Here is a 16,049-nt window from a genome sequence, read left to right on the forward strand (position 1 = left end):
CTTCTTAATATTCTGTTCACAGCACTTAAGACATGCTATGCATATTTGCACACAGAACAAAATATCGCTGTTGCATCTGACATTTGGAAGGAAGACATAATAAACTGAGAAGGAAAGAGCACTGCATAACTTGGTAATTTTCTTCTTCAACTTTGGTGCTAGGAACATTAAAAAAGAAAAATCATGCTTATTAGCACCAATCTCCCAGTGAACTGAACATATTCACAAAACTGAGTACAATTCTGAGGACTAAAGAACAGAAGATATGAAAAAGGGAACAGAAAAGCAAGATACTATTAGAAGAAAGAGTGAGTTGGAAGACAGAAATATTGGAAAAGAAAACTTTAGAGATGATGTCAATACAAAGCAAGGAAATCTCTCCCACAGTTAATGATAAGACCACAATCAGAGAAATGTCATCATTCAGATGTCATCATCCACATCTAAAACAATGTATTTCAAAAAGTTTTTGACTATGACCCACAGAAATATACAGTTGGCCCTCCATATCCATAGGGCCCACATCCACAAACAAATATAGATCAAAAAAAAAAAGAAAGTTCCAAAACACAAAACTTGCTGTGCACCAGCAACTATTTATAATTTAGAAATGATTTAAAATATATGGGTAGATGTGTGTAGGTTATATGCAAATACTAGGCCATTTCATATAAGGAACTTGAGCATCCACGATTTTGGCACAGGGTGGGAACCAACCCCCTTTGGATACTAAGAGACAAATGTATTAGCGTGTAAGCTGGTATGTACATGAACACACACAAATTGAAACAATTTAATGAATGTGGGTTTTTTTGGTGTGTAATCAACTTTATTATTCTCTATTTCAACGTTTTGTAAACATTAATGTTGGGATTTAGTTACAGTGAAGATTGTTGCATATAATGACAGGGTAGATAGGTCTGAGTGGGGCCTTGGATTCTATATTTCTAACAAGCTCCTAGATAATGCCAAGGCTGTTAGTTTGCAGAACCAGTAGCGAAATTACATTCTATTATATTCTATTTCATTAATGAAAAAAAAGTTAGCCATGATCCCCTTGTCTTGATTTCATGATTCACTAATTACATCAGAAACAAAATGTTACTGGAGCTCACCCGGAACTTTGAGAAACACCATTTTAAATAAGTGTGACCACGTGAAGACTCCAATGTCTCAACAGCACCGTGACGCCATAAAAAAAGGATCAGAAAATGGAAAGTTCAACACATTTCCGTATGCCCACAAAAAACCACCAAAATGAAGAAGTTATTGTTGGCACATACTACCCAACTCCCTTTCATTTTCTTCCTTAGGCAGACACCTGAATTAATCAAATAGTTCAAACGATTCTGACAGAAGCACTTGTCTGGAACGTCTGGGCATGAGTCGCTCTTTAGCATATATTGCATAGAAGCCAGACAGTCTCCCACCTCATTCCAAATATCCGAATACAACTGATTCACTGTAAAGAATTTGAAAGTTTTATCTTAATCCTTTATGACTTAAAAGGCTTCTGATTGACCCCCAAAATCAAACAAAAATGAAACAAAATTAAGTTTCTACATTTCGAAAGATCAGCTGATGTTCCCACCTACAGAGCTAGTAAATACCTTTTTCCAAGTTTAAATTTCCTTATATATAAAAAAGAAACATATTAGCCAAACAAATTAAACACAAGTTTTTGGTGTTTTTTTTTTTTTTTTTTTTTTAAATATCGTAGATTTTCCTTCCCGGACAGTAGCAGCATGTTACCAACAAGATTTCCACAACCTCACAATCTCAAAATGCACTGTTAACCCTCCAGACACTGTAGCAAACAGGCCTGCACTAAACAGCAGTGTGGTCAAGTTTAAAGACAACACAGTCCTCACTGTTCACAACATAACTCGGTTGTGTGAGTTACAAGCCATCCTTCTTTAGCCAAATAAGGATCTACGGGCTGACGCAGCTCAAGGAGAAAACAGGGGTTGGGGAAACAGGGTGAGGACCCGCTTCAGCACGTACATTTGGCACGGTCCCAATCTGTACTCACCCACTTCTTACTCGTTCCGACAAACTGGACCTCTGCCACATACATGTAAAAGAAAAGCCACAAACTCCAACGAATTAGAGTGACTGACGTAACTACTGACTTTGCATGGGTGGTGTCAGCTGTTCTTTTGAAATGTGCCCGCTTCATCTTTCCTCAGTAGGGAAAGAATGAAAATATAAAGTCACAAAGGCCAAGTCCATGATCCAGCTGTCTTCACCTATGACTTTCCGCTCCTCTCCAAAATCCCGCAGCTGTAGTTTTAAAGGGCGTGACTCGAAGGAGGAAGAGAGCGTGTGAGTAAGAGTGTACAGGGAATTTAAATGGTCTGAATTAACAAATGCAACTCAAATTATCATATTCAGGTATTAAGAATTTGTGTGTTTTCCACACACTATTAAGTTTCAGCAGGTTGAACAATCCATATAAAACCTATCCACTTAAGTCACGATTATGTCCTTTTTAAGCTGAATTCTGATTGAAAAACATCAGGGCTGGCCAAGAGACTAAAAATACAGAAATGCTAGTCCAGCATAGAGTGACTTTGCCTTTGGCTCTCAAACGGTTTCTTCTGGAGACTGTCAGAAGACAGTTAGGAATTGTGCTTTATATCAAATCATTAATGCTATGTAACTCATTAAACTCTGATTCATTTTTTTCAAAGGCCACACAGTACCACAAAAGCTTTGGTCTTATTAGCTGAAAACAAGACAAATGTGAAGACTTTTTTTTTTATATGTAAGGAAAAAGTAAATCTAGATTTGATTTGAACATGGTAAAATCTTTTATAACTTGACTCTAGTGCTGAAAGGCATTAATAATGATTAGATTTCATCATCTTCAGAGTTATAGAAACTAAAAAAATCTCTGAAAGTCCTATTTTCCAATTGATCATGCCTATGAGAATTCAAGCACTATCACTTAACAGATATCAGAAAGAGCCCATATAAATATTAAACATACTGAACAGAGAAAGGGCTATACAACATTATGTATAAATTGTAAAGTAAAGCCGTATTCTCTAACAAAATATTCCAGGAACCCTAATGACTCTGCTACACTCTCTATGCCCCCTGTTAAGCAGCATCTTTGATGGACACACATTTCCTACGTGCATGCAAGCAGATCAGTCCTCACATCATTTTCAAGTATTACTTTAAATTTTTCATTAATTTAATTTTAACCACTCACTACTACAGAGACCTATGGCATTATTGGCTCTCAAATTATTGATCTGAAGGCAAATTCAAGCTGAAATATACAGATAAATTGTCTAATCTGAGGTACGTTCAACATGCAAATTTAAATTACAAGGTCAAGATTTTCATTAGAAAAACACTAATGTTCAAATTCTGCCAGATGTGGCAGAAGAGAGACTAGAATACTACACACAGATTGTCAAATTTCTATAGAAAGTAATGCTTACTGACTTGTAATACAGTATATAGGAGACTTAATCCCCTCACCACTCCCATCCCCCCCAAATCCACAGATTTATGGTAAAAGGGAACAAACTATGGAGTGGTTTAAGGATTCTACTGATTTAGTACAAAAACTGAAAACTCAAACTATATATGTATATTGCACATGTAGACATATCCACCCTAATGAAAATACATTATCAATTACTTTATATCTGGAACCAAACATACACAGCTTAGCTATCAAGAAATAACACATAGATAAGACAGGGCTGGGAGGTGGAGAATTACCATTTGCTGCTGTATCTGGGGAATCTTTCTCCAAATCTTACCCATTTAACTCTTAGAACTTCACCTATAACATTTGGGGCTCAGGTCAAAGCGTCTAAATAAGCCAAGGCAGACCTAACTGAATTAGGAGGAACAGACCTTCCTCAAGGACTATATGCCAATGTCATTTATTCACTTAGCAAGCTCTGACGGCAGATTTAGTCTACAAATTTCAATTACAGATAATCAAATAAATGCTATTAAATGCTTCCATTTCTAAATAAGAATAATCATCTATGTCTTCTAAATGGAGCTCTTGCGAAGCACTGGCCTAGGGCACAGCAATGAATGACGCTTAGAAAGTAGGTAACAGGATCAAACACCTGGTGGGAATTCATACACTGTAAGTATGACAGATAATAATCCATACATACAAACTTTCATTTTTCAGATGAAGAAATTTACCTAGGACAACCAAGATGTGAAACCAGAGCTTCAGACTCCTAAGTCAGTATTCTTTTACTACATTATATACTTCTACAGGATCAGGCCAAAAGTTCCTAATACCTAGCTCGAATTGCTCACACAGAAATGAATAAATACAAAAATGGGGGGGAGGGAAGAAGGAGCAAAAAGCTGCTCGATTTAAGAAAAAGGAAACCTATGAAAGACAACAAGTCATACCAGGTTTACTTCACCAAAAACCTCAGCTAGTTAAGGGCAAGGAAGTAACTTCATTCCCAATTTCTATATTTTTATTCCCATGAAATTACTCTGACTACTCTTTTTTTGCACATTCCACATATGCTGTTCTTTTTATTAATTAATTTATTATTTATTTATATTTATGTATGTATGTATGGCTGTGTTGGCTCTCGAACCCATGTCCCCTGCATTGGCAGGCGGATTCTTAACCACTGCACCACCAGGGAAGTCCCCTGACCACTTTTTGAAATGTACTGTTCCCTGCTTGTGCCCACAAAATGATGTGTATATGTTAATAATTTTAGACTTGATGTACAAAAAATTAAGCATATTGATGAAAAATTATCTATTTAGTAAGTTTTTACATAGGAAGCATTAAAAATTAATGCAACCAAACATCTATGGACTATTGCTTAGTAAATTCCTACTACAAAAACTTTATACTCCAAAACAATGAGCAATCCCTTAGCACCCAGTTTCACTTTTAGTAGCTGAAAACTACACTTATTCACACATGATAAAAACATGATGGAGGTCCTTCCAATCCTCCAGTCTCAGACTGGAAGAAATGGGTTTTGTTTGAATGAGTGACTGTTAAACCAAAAGATTCTTAGCACATCTTTTGCCTTCACCAGTGTGTACTACCATCGGGTTAAGCAACAGCTGTTGCCAAAACAGGCCTTATTTCCTCCCAGTGCTGCTTCAAGGTACAGAATGTGAAGGTGCAAATACATCTGTCTTTTGCCATTTGTAGTTCTACTGGCCTTGCAAATGTCTTCGAATAAGACAGATGGTCCCTGACACTGCACAGGCTTTCAGGGATCTATATTTCCAAAAGTAAGAGGGCAGACATGAAACACGGTAAGTACACGTCTATCCCCTGAAGGTCTGAGTTAAGGCTTCCATCTAAATTTGGTTATTTAAATATAGGATCCTAAGCAATCCTTGGAAATCTCTATGCTAGAAATATGATTTTTAATGTTTATTTCATGCCATTATGCCAAATATCTAGGACATGGAACAAATAATATATATTTTACTAGATATATTATCAGGTATATTTGAACTTACATGTCTATAAATGAGTCAGCTCTGTGTTCTCTTTCTACATAATTCATGTCAAATACTTCTGTTAATTTTATGTTTAAAATGTTAGGAAAGGCATTTCACTGAAGCGCAGAGTAAATCAGGATTTCCACAATGACCTGGAAAATTAAAAGCCTGTTTGCTCCTCACTCTAGTGACCTTAATGTGGCAAGCAAAATTCTCAGTGAATATATAAAATTTGATGGAAATAACGCAAGTGAGCTAAGGGCAGCTTGCGAACTGGTCACAGTAAAAAAAAATTTTTTTTCTTAATAAAAATGACATAAATATAACCTTACTACCTAATGGGAGAAATCTAATGATATAAAAATGTCTGGGATGTGCTTCAAATCTCAGCATATGTCAAAAATGGAAATTTAGGGAATATATCTTACTCTCCCCCCAAAAATATTACTTTTGGTTAGGCAAAATACATGTATTTCAATGAAAATGCTAAATGTTAAGATAATAAAACCACAAACTATATTCTAAAAATTCTATGACCAAATGTTTGGGTGACTTACAGTAGTACTATAAGAATTATAAGTAAAGTCACAATAGCAATTTCTAAATATAATCAAAAACCCTTCAGAAAATGGCTTAAGGGGGTATTAAGTCTTGTAACTTAGCCATAGGCAAGCATAAGTTATGAATACTATCATCAAGGTGTTTTTGGTCACTGTAATCTTTGTTAATAGGAAGGGGAAAAAAGAATAGTAGGAGGGGTGGGAAAAAAAGAAGAGTGGGTGGGGTAATTTATGGAGCACTAAAGCTCTGCCATAGTAGAGAATTCATTACAGAAAACAACCATATAGAAGAAAAAAATACTAATAAAATGAGCTTTTGGTGGATGTGTGTGTGCATGTGTGTATGTGTGTGCCGAGTGAGAAAAGATAAATGATAAGGCAAATATGTTAAACTGCTAACATTTGGGAAATGTGGGTATGCAGGAATTCCTTTTACTGGTCTTGTAACTTTTTTTGGTAAGTCTGAATGAATCTCTATCAAAATGTTTAAAATTTAAAAGCCAAGGACTCACTGTGGGACAAGCAGTAATTATTCCTTCTGAACACTCCAAGATAGGGGACATGCCAAAAAGAATTCAAAAATTTGGAAAAAATAAAATGGTTTGAGATCTGAGATTAAAAGCCCAGTAAAGAGGGAGGAGATATGGGGATACATGTATATGTATAGCTGATTCACTTTGTTATAAAGCTGAAACTAACACACCATTGTAAAGCAATTATACTCTAATAAAGATGTTAAAAAAAAAAAGCCCAGTAACTAATAAGATACATGTATCTTGAACTAATATTAATTTCAAAGCACACAATTCAAATTCCTATCACTTAATTCATTAATAAATAATTATTAAACTGTCTAGAATATAAGGGAACATAATACACGTGCTCTGAAAATCTAGGAATTGTGACCAAGTTTTTTTTTTTTTTTTTTTGCCTCTCCTGCTGCGGAGCACAGGCTCCGGACGCGCAGGCTCTGCAGCCATGGCTCACTGGCCCAGCCACTCCGCGGCATGTGGGATCCTCCCAGACCGGGGCACGAACCCGCGTCCCCTGCATCGGCAGGCAGACTCTCAACCACTGCGCCACCAGGGAAGCCCTGTGACCAAGTTTTTAACAAGAAAAGGAAACAGAGAAGTTATCTAAGTTCATAAAGTATGGTAGCACAGGAAGACACCAGATGATTAATAGTTTCTACCCAACTAAAGACAGAGAGAAAGAGTAGCAAGAGAGACAGTGAAAGAGTGTGTGATACAGTTTATCTTTTTATTATGGAAAGTTTCAAATATATACAGAAGTAAACTCACTTTTCAACCTCCCCACAAATATTTCGAATTAAACTCTTAAGATCACGTGATTTCAGGCATAGAACTTCATTTAGGATCTTAGTGGTAAAATTAAAATCAAGAGGAACAATTTTGAGATTAGATTCTTAGATTCAGGAAAGACTGACAAACACTTTGTAGAATTCTACAATGCTGGGTTGGATCAAGAAGGTATATTTATGTACTGACTGACTTCTGTGAGTGAAAAAATAACTTTTAAGATTATGATTCAAGATTTAGTCTCATTTTTATTTGATTCTACATCCCAGAAATGTATCATTACACAAAGAAAAAAATGAGCCACCTGTAAATATAAGTTCATAACCCCTTTACTATCCATAGCCACTCTTATTTAACTTATTTTAAAATAAAGAAACGAAATAAGAGGAAAGGGAGGTAAAAATTCTATTTAAATTACACTACTAATGAAGAGTTAAAAAGCTGATATCAATTTTTAAAAATACAGGCAAATGATTTGTATCATAAGATGTCTGATTTGGGAGCTCGGTTTGCTGTATTTTTCCCTTAATACACCACAACCTCAATTTCTGCATTCAGAAACAGGAATTTATAGGCAAACACAACTCCACTAGGTAGAGGGTCAATTTCAGTGTAATGGTGAAATCTGGAGCTAAAAGGCCTCATCCTGGAGAATGAGTATTTCTTCTTACAAAAGCAGCTTCTGTAAACACTTCACCACCTAGCACAACAATATTAAAACATAATGATACAGCAGCCACATAATTAAGTCTATTCCTCTTACTGGAAAGACCTTGAAGACTATTTGAAGCCAAGAAGGAGTTTTCTCTTGACTACCAAATACAGAATTTTAAGACAGTTGTTCCATTTCAAATTAGGCTAAACCTCAGGATTGCTTATTGATGAAAACAGGTAATTTGGCTACAGACATATATTTTGGGGAACATAATGGAGTTTCACAGTTGTTATACAATTGAATATCTAATAATCTTATATCTTAGACACAGCACTTTATTTTCAGGAACCCAAAGAAGTGATAATTTTATATTCCTAACAGGTAGGAATTTGAAAAATTTTTAAATAGCTAAAATAAGCACAAAGATATCAAGTGAGTCATCAAGAGTCTCTGAGGGTGTTAAGGACCAATCTGAGTAAAGCCTAAACCCTAGGACTCTGGATTTTGAAAACTATCCATAATATCACATTGTCCTGATACTAACAATAGATTATTATATGTAAATTGTACCTCAATGCAGATGATTTTTTTTTAAAGTATTAGAAACATGGTTGTCATATTAAGTTCTCTCCCTAGTATTGGTGTCAGTCAAAATTTGGGGGTCATTATAAATCCAGATCATGTCCACAAAAGCAAGAAAATGCAACTGCACTACTTTCAGACAAAGCCACAAGGCAGCAACTACAAGCCTGAGTAAATGGATCTGGTTTTTATTAGCCAATACTAGTTTTCACAACTTGTCACTGCTTTGTTTTTTCTGTGAATGTGTGTGTACATGGCTATGTATGAATGTGTTTGTGTATGTTCTATACTTTGTATTTAATCTGCTGCCATTAAGTCTCATGTGGGCTGTAAATGAAGAACATAATCAAAACCACCCAAAGAAAAAGTATGTTTTATTTTTGTGTATTTAATCCTCTAAAACAGCTACTAAAAAAGCATCAAGCCTGAGGCCTTACCCTGTTCGTTTGGTGATGGTTCCCAATGTCATTGGCTGCTTGATTTGTGCAAGAGGCATCAATACCATCAGGCTGGGGAGAGGAGAAAGCCGGGGGTTGCCAGGGTTGTTGTTGGCAAAATTATTGTAGGAGTCTTGGCTGTTGAGTTTCCCTACAAAGAGAAAAAAGAAAAGAAAAGCATCACCAAGCGAAGTTTCCTTCTCTGATAGGATTTGCACTGACTTCACTAATCTTTTAAGAAAGTTATTAAAGGCAGAAGGGATTCTAAAAGAATCATGGCTATATGGATGGAAGAAAAACAAAGGACTCTGGTAATACCAAATGTGCATTGATTATAAACAGAGACTGTAGTGTTTGAGGATGGAGGATTGGAGGATACAGAATTGGATAGATGTTACATGGTTATACAAATAATTGGTATAAAACTTAATTATAATTTTATGGTGCTATAAAGAAATATAGGATAGTAAAAGAAAATAAAATGGCAAGATCTAAATTAGTCTAGAGGAAGCATGGAACATTTCCCTAAACAAGCTTGAGAGTAAGTGGGGAGAATATTCCAGCCATGGCGACCTGCAAAGGCTCAGAGAGCAGAAGAAACATGAGTCATAAGGATGTGTATCCACAGAATGCACCACAGTAGACATAGGGTGAGACTGACAAAAGTCAATAGGCAAAAACATTGCCTTACTCCCAAAATGTACCACTCCCCATCATAAAATTAAAAAACATAAATCAACCCTTTATTTTATGATGGTATTAATACCAAAAAAAAAAAAAAAGAATAGGCATTATGGCTCATTAACAACCAGGAAAAACAAGCTCTGTGAAATAAAATCCGATCTGCAGTGAGAGTAATTACTCTGCTCTCACCAATAAGCCAAATTCCTCTCATGCACTTATCTTTTCTCCCTCTCCATGGCTTTGCATTTTCCGGAACATCCTATAAATGAAATCACAAAGTATGTACAGTATTGTCTTGCTTCTTTCACTTGCCAATAAGCATCTGAGATTCATCCACTCTACATTTTCCTACATGTATCAATTCTTTCCTTTTTATTCCTGAGTATGATCACATTGTATGGAAGTACTTCAGTTTGTTTACCCAGTCATTGGCGAAAGGACATTTGACTTGTTTCCAACTTTTGGTTATTACAAATAAAGCTGCTATAAACATTTTTGAACAGGTTTTTGTATGAATGTAAGTTTTTAAAAAACATATAAATAATCTAGGAATGGAGTTGCTGATCATGGTAAATGAATGTTTGCATGGACATAATAATTGTATGTTTAAGGTTATGAGAAAATGCCAAACAGTTTGACAAAGTAGCTGATCTTCATACTCCCACCAGCAAAGTATGACAGTTCCAGTTCTTCTGCATCCACACCAGAATTTGGTATTGGTACTCTTTGATTTTAGCTATTCTGGCTTTTATCTGGATTTCTCTAATGGTCAAAAACGTTTAGCTTGTTGTTGTTATTGTTCATGTACTTATTTGTCATCCATATATTTTCTTTGGTAAAGTACCTATGTAAAGCTTTTGCCAATTTTAAAAACTGGGTTAATATTTTTGCCGAGATGTAATTCCTATACCATAAAATTCACCCTTTTAAAATGTACAATTCCATGGTGTTTAATATATTCTACAGAGTAGAATCATATACTATGATCACTATCTAATTTCAGAACATTTTCATCACCCAAAAAGAAAGCCCATACCCATTAGTAGTCACTCTTCCTTTGCCCCACCCATCGGCTTTTGATACAGGCATCTTTTCTGTTTCTGTAGATTTGCCTATTCTGGATATTACATATAAATGAAATCATACAATGTAGCCTTTTGTGAGTGTTTCTTTCACTTATTATGTTTTCAAGGTTCATCCATGTTACCAAGTATCAATAGTTCAGTCCTTTAACTGGTTGAATAATATTCCAATGTATGGATATACCACATTTATACCAGTTGATGAATATTTGGGTTGTTTTAACAGGCTACTATGAATAATGATTCTATGAACATTAGTGCACAGGTTTTTATGTGGACTTGTGCTTTCAATTTTCTTGGGTATATACACCTAGGAATGGAACTGTTGGGTCTATATTTAACCTTTTGAGGAACTGCTAAACTGTGGCTGCACCAGTGTATGAACGCTCCAAATTCTCCACATCCTCAACAATATTTGTTATGGTCTATCTTTTTTATTTTATCTATCCTAGTGGGTGTGAAGTGGTATCTCACTGTATTTTTGATTTGCATTTTACTAATGACTAATGATGTTAAACATCTTTTTCATGTGCATTTTGGTAATTTGTATACCTTCTTTGGAGAAACGTCTATCCAAAATGTTTACCCAAAATTGGGTTATCTTTTTATTGTTCAGTTGTAACAACTAATTATATTCTCAGAACATAAGTCCCTTATCAAATACATGATTTATAAATATTTTCTCCCATTCCATGTGTCATCTTTCACTTTCTTCATGGTATGCTTTGAAACATAAAAGTTTTTAATTTTGATGAACTCTTTATATTTTCTTTAGTTGCTTATTCTTTTGTTGTCATATCTAAGAAACCACTCCCAGTCCAAGGACACAAAGATTTAGAGCTATGTTTTCTTCTAAGAGTTTTATATATTTTTAGCTCTAACATTGAGGTCTCTGACCAATTTTTTTTTTTTTTTTTTTTTGCGGTACGTGGGCCTCTCACTGTTGTGGCCTCTCCCATTGTGGAGCACAGGCTCTGGACATGCAGGCCCAGCAGCCACGGCTCACGGGCCCAGCCGCTCCGTGGCATGTGAGATCCTCCCGGACCGGGGCACAAACCCGCGTCCCCTGCATCAGCAGGTGGACTCTCAACCACTGCGTCACCAGGGAAGCCCTCTCTGACCAATTTTGAATTAATTTTTATAAATGGTGTGAGGTAGGGGTTCAACTTCATTCTTTTGAATGTTGAATATCCACTTGTTCCAGCATCATTTGTTGAAAAGATATTCTTTCCCACACCAATGGACTGTCCTGGTACCCTTGCTGAAAATCAAACGACTATAAATGTAAGAAATCATTTATGGATCTTACTCCCATATTTCGAAAGTTCTTTATATATTCTGGATATAAACCTTTTATAAGATACATGATTCTTAAATATTTTCTACCCTGCTGCGACTTGTCTTTTTCTTCTCTTACAGATCTTTTAACAAGCAAAATATTTTTTCATAAATTCCACTTTATGAATTTGTTTCTTTTGTACATTTTTTGCTTCAAAAATTCAATTTAGGGGCTTCCCTGGTGGCGCAGTGGTTGGGAATCTGCCTGCCAATGCAGGGGACATGGGTTCGAGCCCTGGTCTGGGAAGATCCCACATGCTGCGGAGCAACTGGGCCCATGAGCCACAACTACTGAGCCTGCGCGTCTGGAGCCTGTGCCCCACAACAAGAGAGGCCACGATAGTGAAAGGCCCATGCACTGCAATAAAGAGTGGCCCCCGCTTGCTGCAACTAGAGAAAGCCCTCGCACAGAAACGAAGACCCAACACAGCCATAAATAAATAAATAAATAAACAAATAAATAAATAAATAAATTTAATCTAAAAACTTTTTAACTTTTATATTTTACACTTATTTACCACAACCTTACAAATATGCATTTCAATTTTTTTTGTTTTTTAACCAGTGTCCTCAAAATAGTACCTATAATGTCTATTACTTCAATACTCTGACACTTGAAATCTGAGGCAAGTCAGGATCCATGATCTCTTTTGCTTTTTCCATTTAATGATATCCTGGCCTAATGACAAACTTAAAGCTAAATTTTGTTAAGCAGACATGTTATGTCAATTTGTACTGCTATCTGAAAATAAATAGAAAAAACATATAGTCACTGAAAAGAAAGAAAGGAGAATAGCAGAAGGGAACATACTATACTGTAGAGCAGAAGCACCCATTTGGACATTTACTATTTCTATATTATTTGATGTCACCACCTTGTAAGCCTACCACTACAAAATTCAAATAAGTTACACATCTCCCAGAGAGAAGGTTATGAAATATAAAGACAGAAGTTGAGATTACATTATCAATGTCCTCTTCAGATACAAGCCACATGGAATTAAAAAATTTAGATCAGTGTGTTTGTTGTTTTTCATTTCCAAATTGTTTTGAAATTCTGCCATATCGGGATGACTTCTAAAATAGCCATTACATAAACCCTTACCCAAATACACACATACAGAACTCACTGAAGACAATACTTTCAAAACGCCTGTAACACTTATTCACTTTTTTCCAGGAAGAATAAGGACTGTGAAGCATCTCTGTCACTGCAAATAATGGTTTTTCAGAGGAACTTAAGATAGAAAAAAAACAGAAAAATCATGCTGAATTCCTTTTCTTTCTAAGACAGTCAGTGGTGTGTTATGCTTCTTTGATGGATCATTATATCCAACAAAACTTGCTGCTTCCACCTATATTTTGTCATTATCTGCAAAAATGCCAGTGGGGATTTTGACAGGGATTGCACTGAATCTGTTGATCAGTATAGGGAGCACTGACATCTTAAGAATATTAATTCTTCCAAGCCAAGAACATTGGATGTCTTTCCACTTATGTAGGTATCCTTTAATTTCATTGAATACTGTTTGGATCTGAATCTAATTTGGATCTGAAATCAGACCACAACCAAGCCAAGAACATGGGATGTCTTTCCACTTATGTAGGTATCCTTTAATTTCTTTGAATATTGTTTGGATCTGAATTTAATTTGGATCTGAAATCAGACCGCAACACGAAATATGTCACAAGCTAATGAAATTCAAGGACTATGTTTAACACACACATTTCACAATGAGCAGTCAAATATTTGTTGAGTGCCTTAGCCTAAGATCACACACTGTGAGGACTGCATTCTTCGCTGTCACAAAGCTTACAGTCTAATATGCATGTAACAGGAATAATTAAGTGCTAATTGCCTAGCACTAAAGATAAGTACACACGGGATCAATTATTTGGAGAAGAGATCACAGAGCAGATGAGACATAACCTAGGCTTTGAAAGATGGGTATAATATGGATAAGAGCAGAAGAGTAGAAATATTCTGAGGATAAGGATAACATGAAGAGGAGAGCATGTAAAGTGATGCCACAGATGTGAGCAATAGTAAGAAATCTCTAACTAGGAGAGAATTATAATGGAAAGCAATGGGAAGATAATATATTTCAGTTTTAGAAGAATATTTCAATTGAGGCAGAGGAGTAGGAACTTAGGTACCTAAATTATTCAGCAAGGGAACAGAACAGATTTTGAGATCACTGAACTTTACAGATAGGATCCGTAGTCTAGAAAAAGGAAGTGATTTCACTGAGAAGCTCCAAAGCTTGTGGTTTAGTTAGCCATAACTTAAAACCCTTCCCTGGCTCACCAAGATAAAACCACCTAAAGGGAGCATACAAGGTACATCACATCTATCCTTCGCAGTCTTCTATCTTATTGTCAAATAACACTCAAGTATTTATGAGCTTTTATTCTTGGTGTCTGTGTTCATGATGTAGCCTGTGAAACCCAGTGCATCTGAAAGAGTAAAATAAGTTGGGTATATTTCATAAGAATTCATAAGTGTCTGACATATTTTACTATGTGGTAAGCAATTTATAAAAATAGCTTTAATTGAAGAATAAATAAATTGGTCAACAATGACAAGGTTCAGAAAGGCAAACATAGAGAGAAAACTAGTAACTCTGGTAATCTTCAATAGGGTAGCTTCACTAAAGAGGTGACAAATCATATGGAAAGGGATAAGTAAAGGGAGCGTTGATAGGAAATGATTCTGGTAATGGATACAGAACACAAATTTAAGGACTTTGGAGCTGAAAAGAAGCCGTTAACAAGATGAGATACTGTACCAGGCAAAGGTTTCATTCAACATTCATTCTTTCAACTCACACTTTTTGAGCCTTATTGGTCTGAGGCCCTGTTCTAGTCCTGGATAAATAAGTCCAACGGACTCCTAAAGAGGTCATAACATAATGAGACAGAAAGACTACAGGTTTTTAAAGAATTTAATGGGAGAAAAAGTGCTAATAAAGATATCTGCAAAATGTCTCAGGAACAAAAAGGAAGGAGACGTTTTTCATTGTTGTTTTAAAGGGACGATATGCAAAATTTGAGTATAGAGGAAGGAACTTGGATCTTCTCATCTTCACTTTTCTAGTAGAAAATAAAGGATGAGAGCTGTGTGAACAATTAATTCAGGAATTAGTAAAATGAGGGAAGTAGCTTAGACAAGAAATCTCATTAACTCACACGTAATGATCTATGTATAAAAATATATGTTAAAAGCACAAAATTTAAAAATGAAAGTTCATACTGAATCAATCAAATAAACAAAAATAGTATAATGATCCTTTCTTCCCTTTTCAATTGTTCAAAGTCTTTGTTTAAAGACAATTTTCACTATCTCTTTCTTGTGTCATGGATTTTCTTTGAAAATGAAGCTAGAATCTAACAACCCCCCAGATTTACCCTCCACAAAAACTGTTAAGACTCCTCCAGAGTAGGAGTAGTATCTTACTAGTTGTTGACGGCTCAGTAAATGCTGAATGAAGGGAGGAAATATATTTTTTCTCATATCCAGGAAGTACAGGAAAATACAGCCCTATGATCTATAGAAAAAAAATTAATTTTGGAGGGGACACCCAAAGTCCTTCAGAAGATAGCCAGGTGCTGGAACCCATGGCTTTCACTAGTCTCCTTAGTCTTAGGTTGACTCGGCCAGGAGCCTAGACTTGGTAACTTTAAGAATAGATCTTCAGGGCTTCCCTGGTGGCACAGTGGTTGGGAGTCCGCCTGCCGATGCAGGGGACACGGGTTCGTGCCCTGGTCCGGGAAGATCCCACATGCCGCGGAGCGGCTGGGGCCGTGAGCCATGGCCGCTGAGCCTGCGCATCTGGAGCCTGTGCTCCGCAACGGGAGAGGCCACAGCGGTGGGAAGCCCGCGTACCGCAAAAAAAAAAAAAAAAAAAAAAAAA

General features: G+C 36.0%; 1 protein-coding gene across 8 annotated transcripts in view; it reads right to left on the reverse strand.

Moving 5' to 3' along the window:
• Positions 1–16,049, reverse strand: part of BCAS3 (BCAS3 microtubule associated cell migration factor) — a 578,108-nt gene that overhangs the window by 330,256 nt on the left and 231,803 nt on the right. For all 8 annotated transcript variants that reach the window (XM_029211565.1, XM_029211568.1, XM_029211573.1 and 5 more), the window contains one exon: positions 9,032–9,182. In XM_029211565.1, coding sequence (XP_029067398.1) covers positions 9,032–9,182 — 151 coding nt within the window. The remainder of the gene's footprint in view (positions 1–9,031; positions 9,183–16,049) is intronic.

This window comes from Monodon monoceros, unplaced genomic scaffold, assembly GCF_005190385.1.
Source record: "Monodon monoceros isolate NGI ecotype Baffin Bay Population unplaced genomic scaffold, NGI_Narwhal_1 Super_Scaffold_9, whole genome shotgun sequence".
NCBI lineage: Eukaryota > Metazoa > Chordata > Mammalia > Artiodactyla > Monodontidae > Monodon > Monodon monoceros.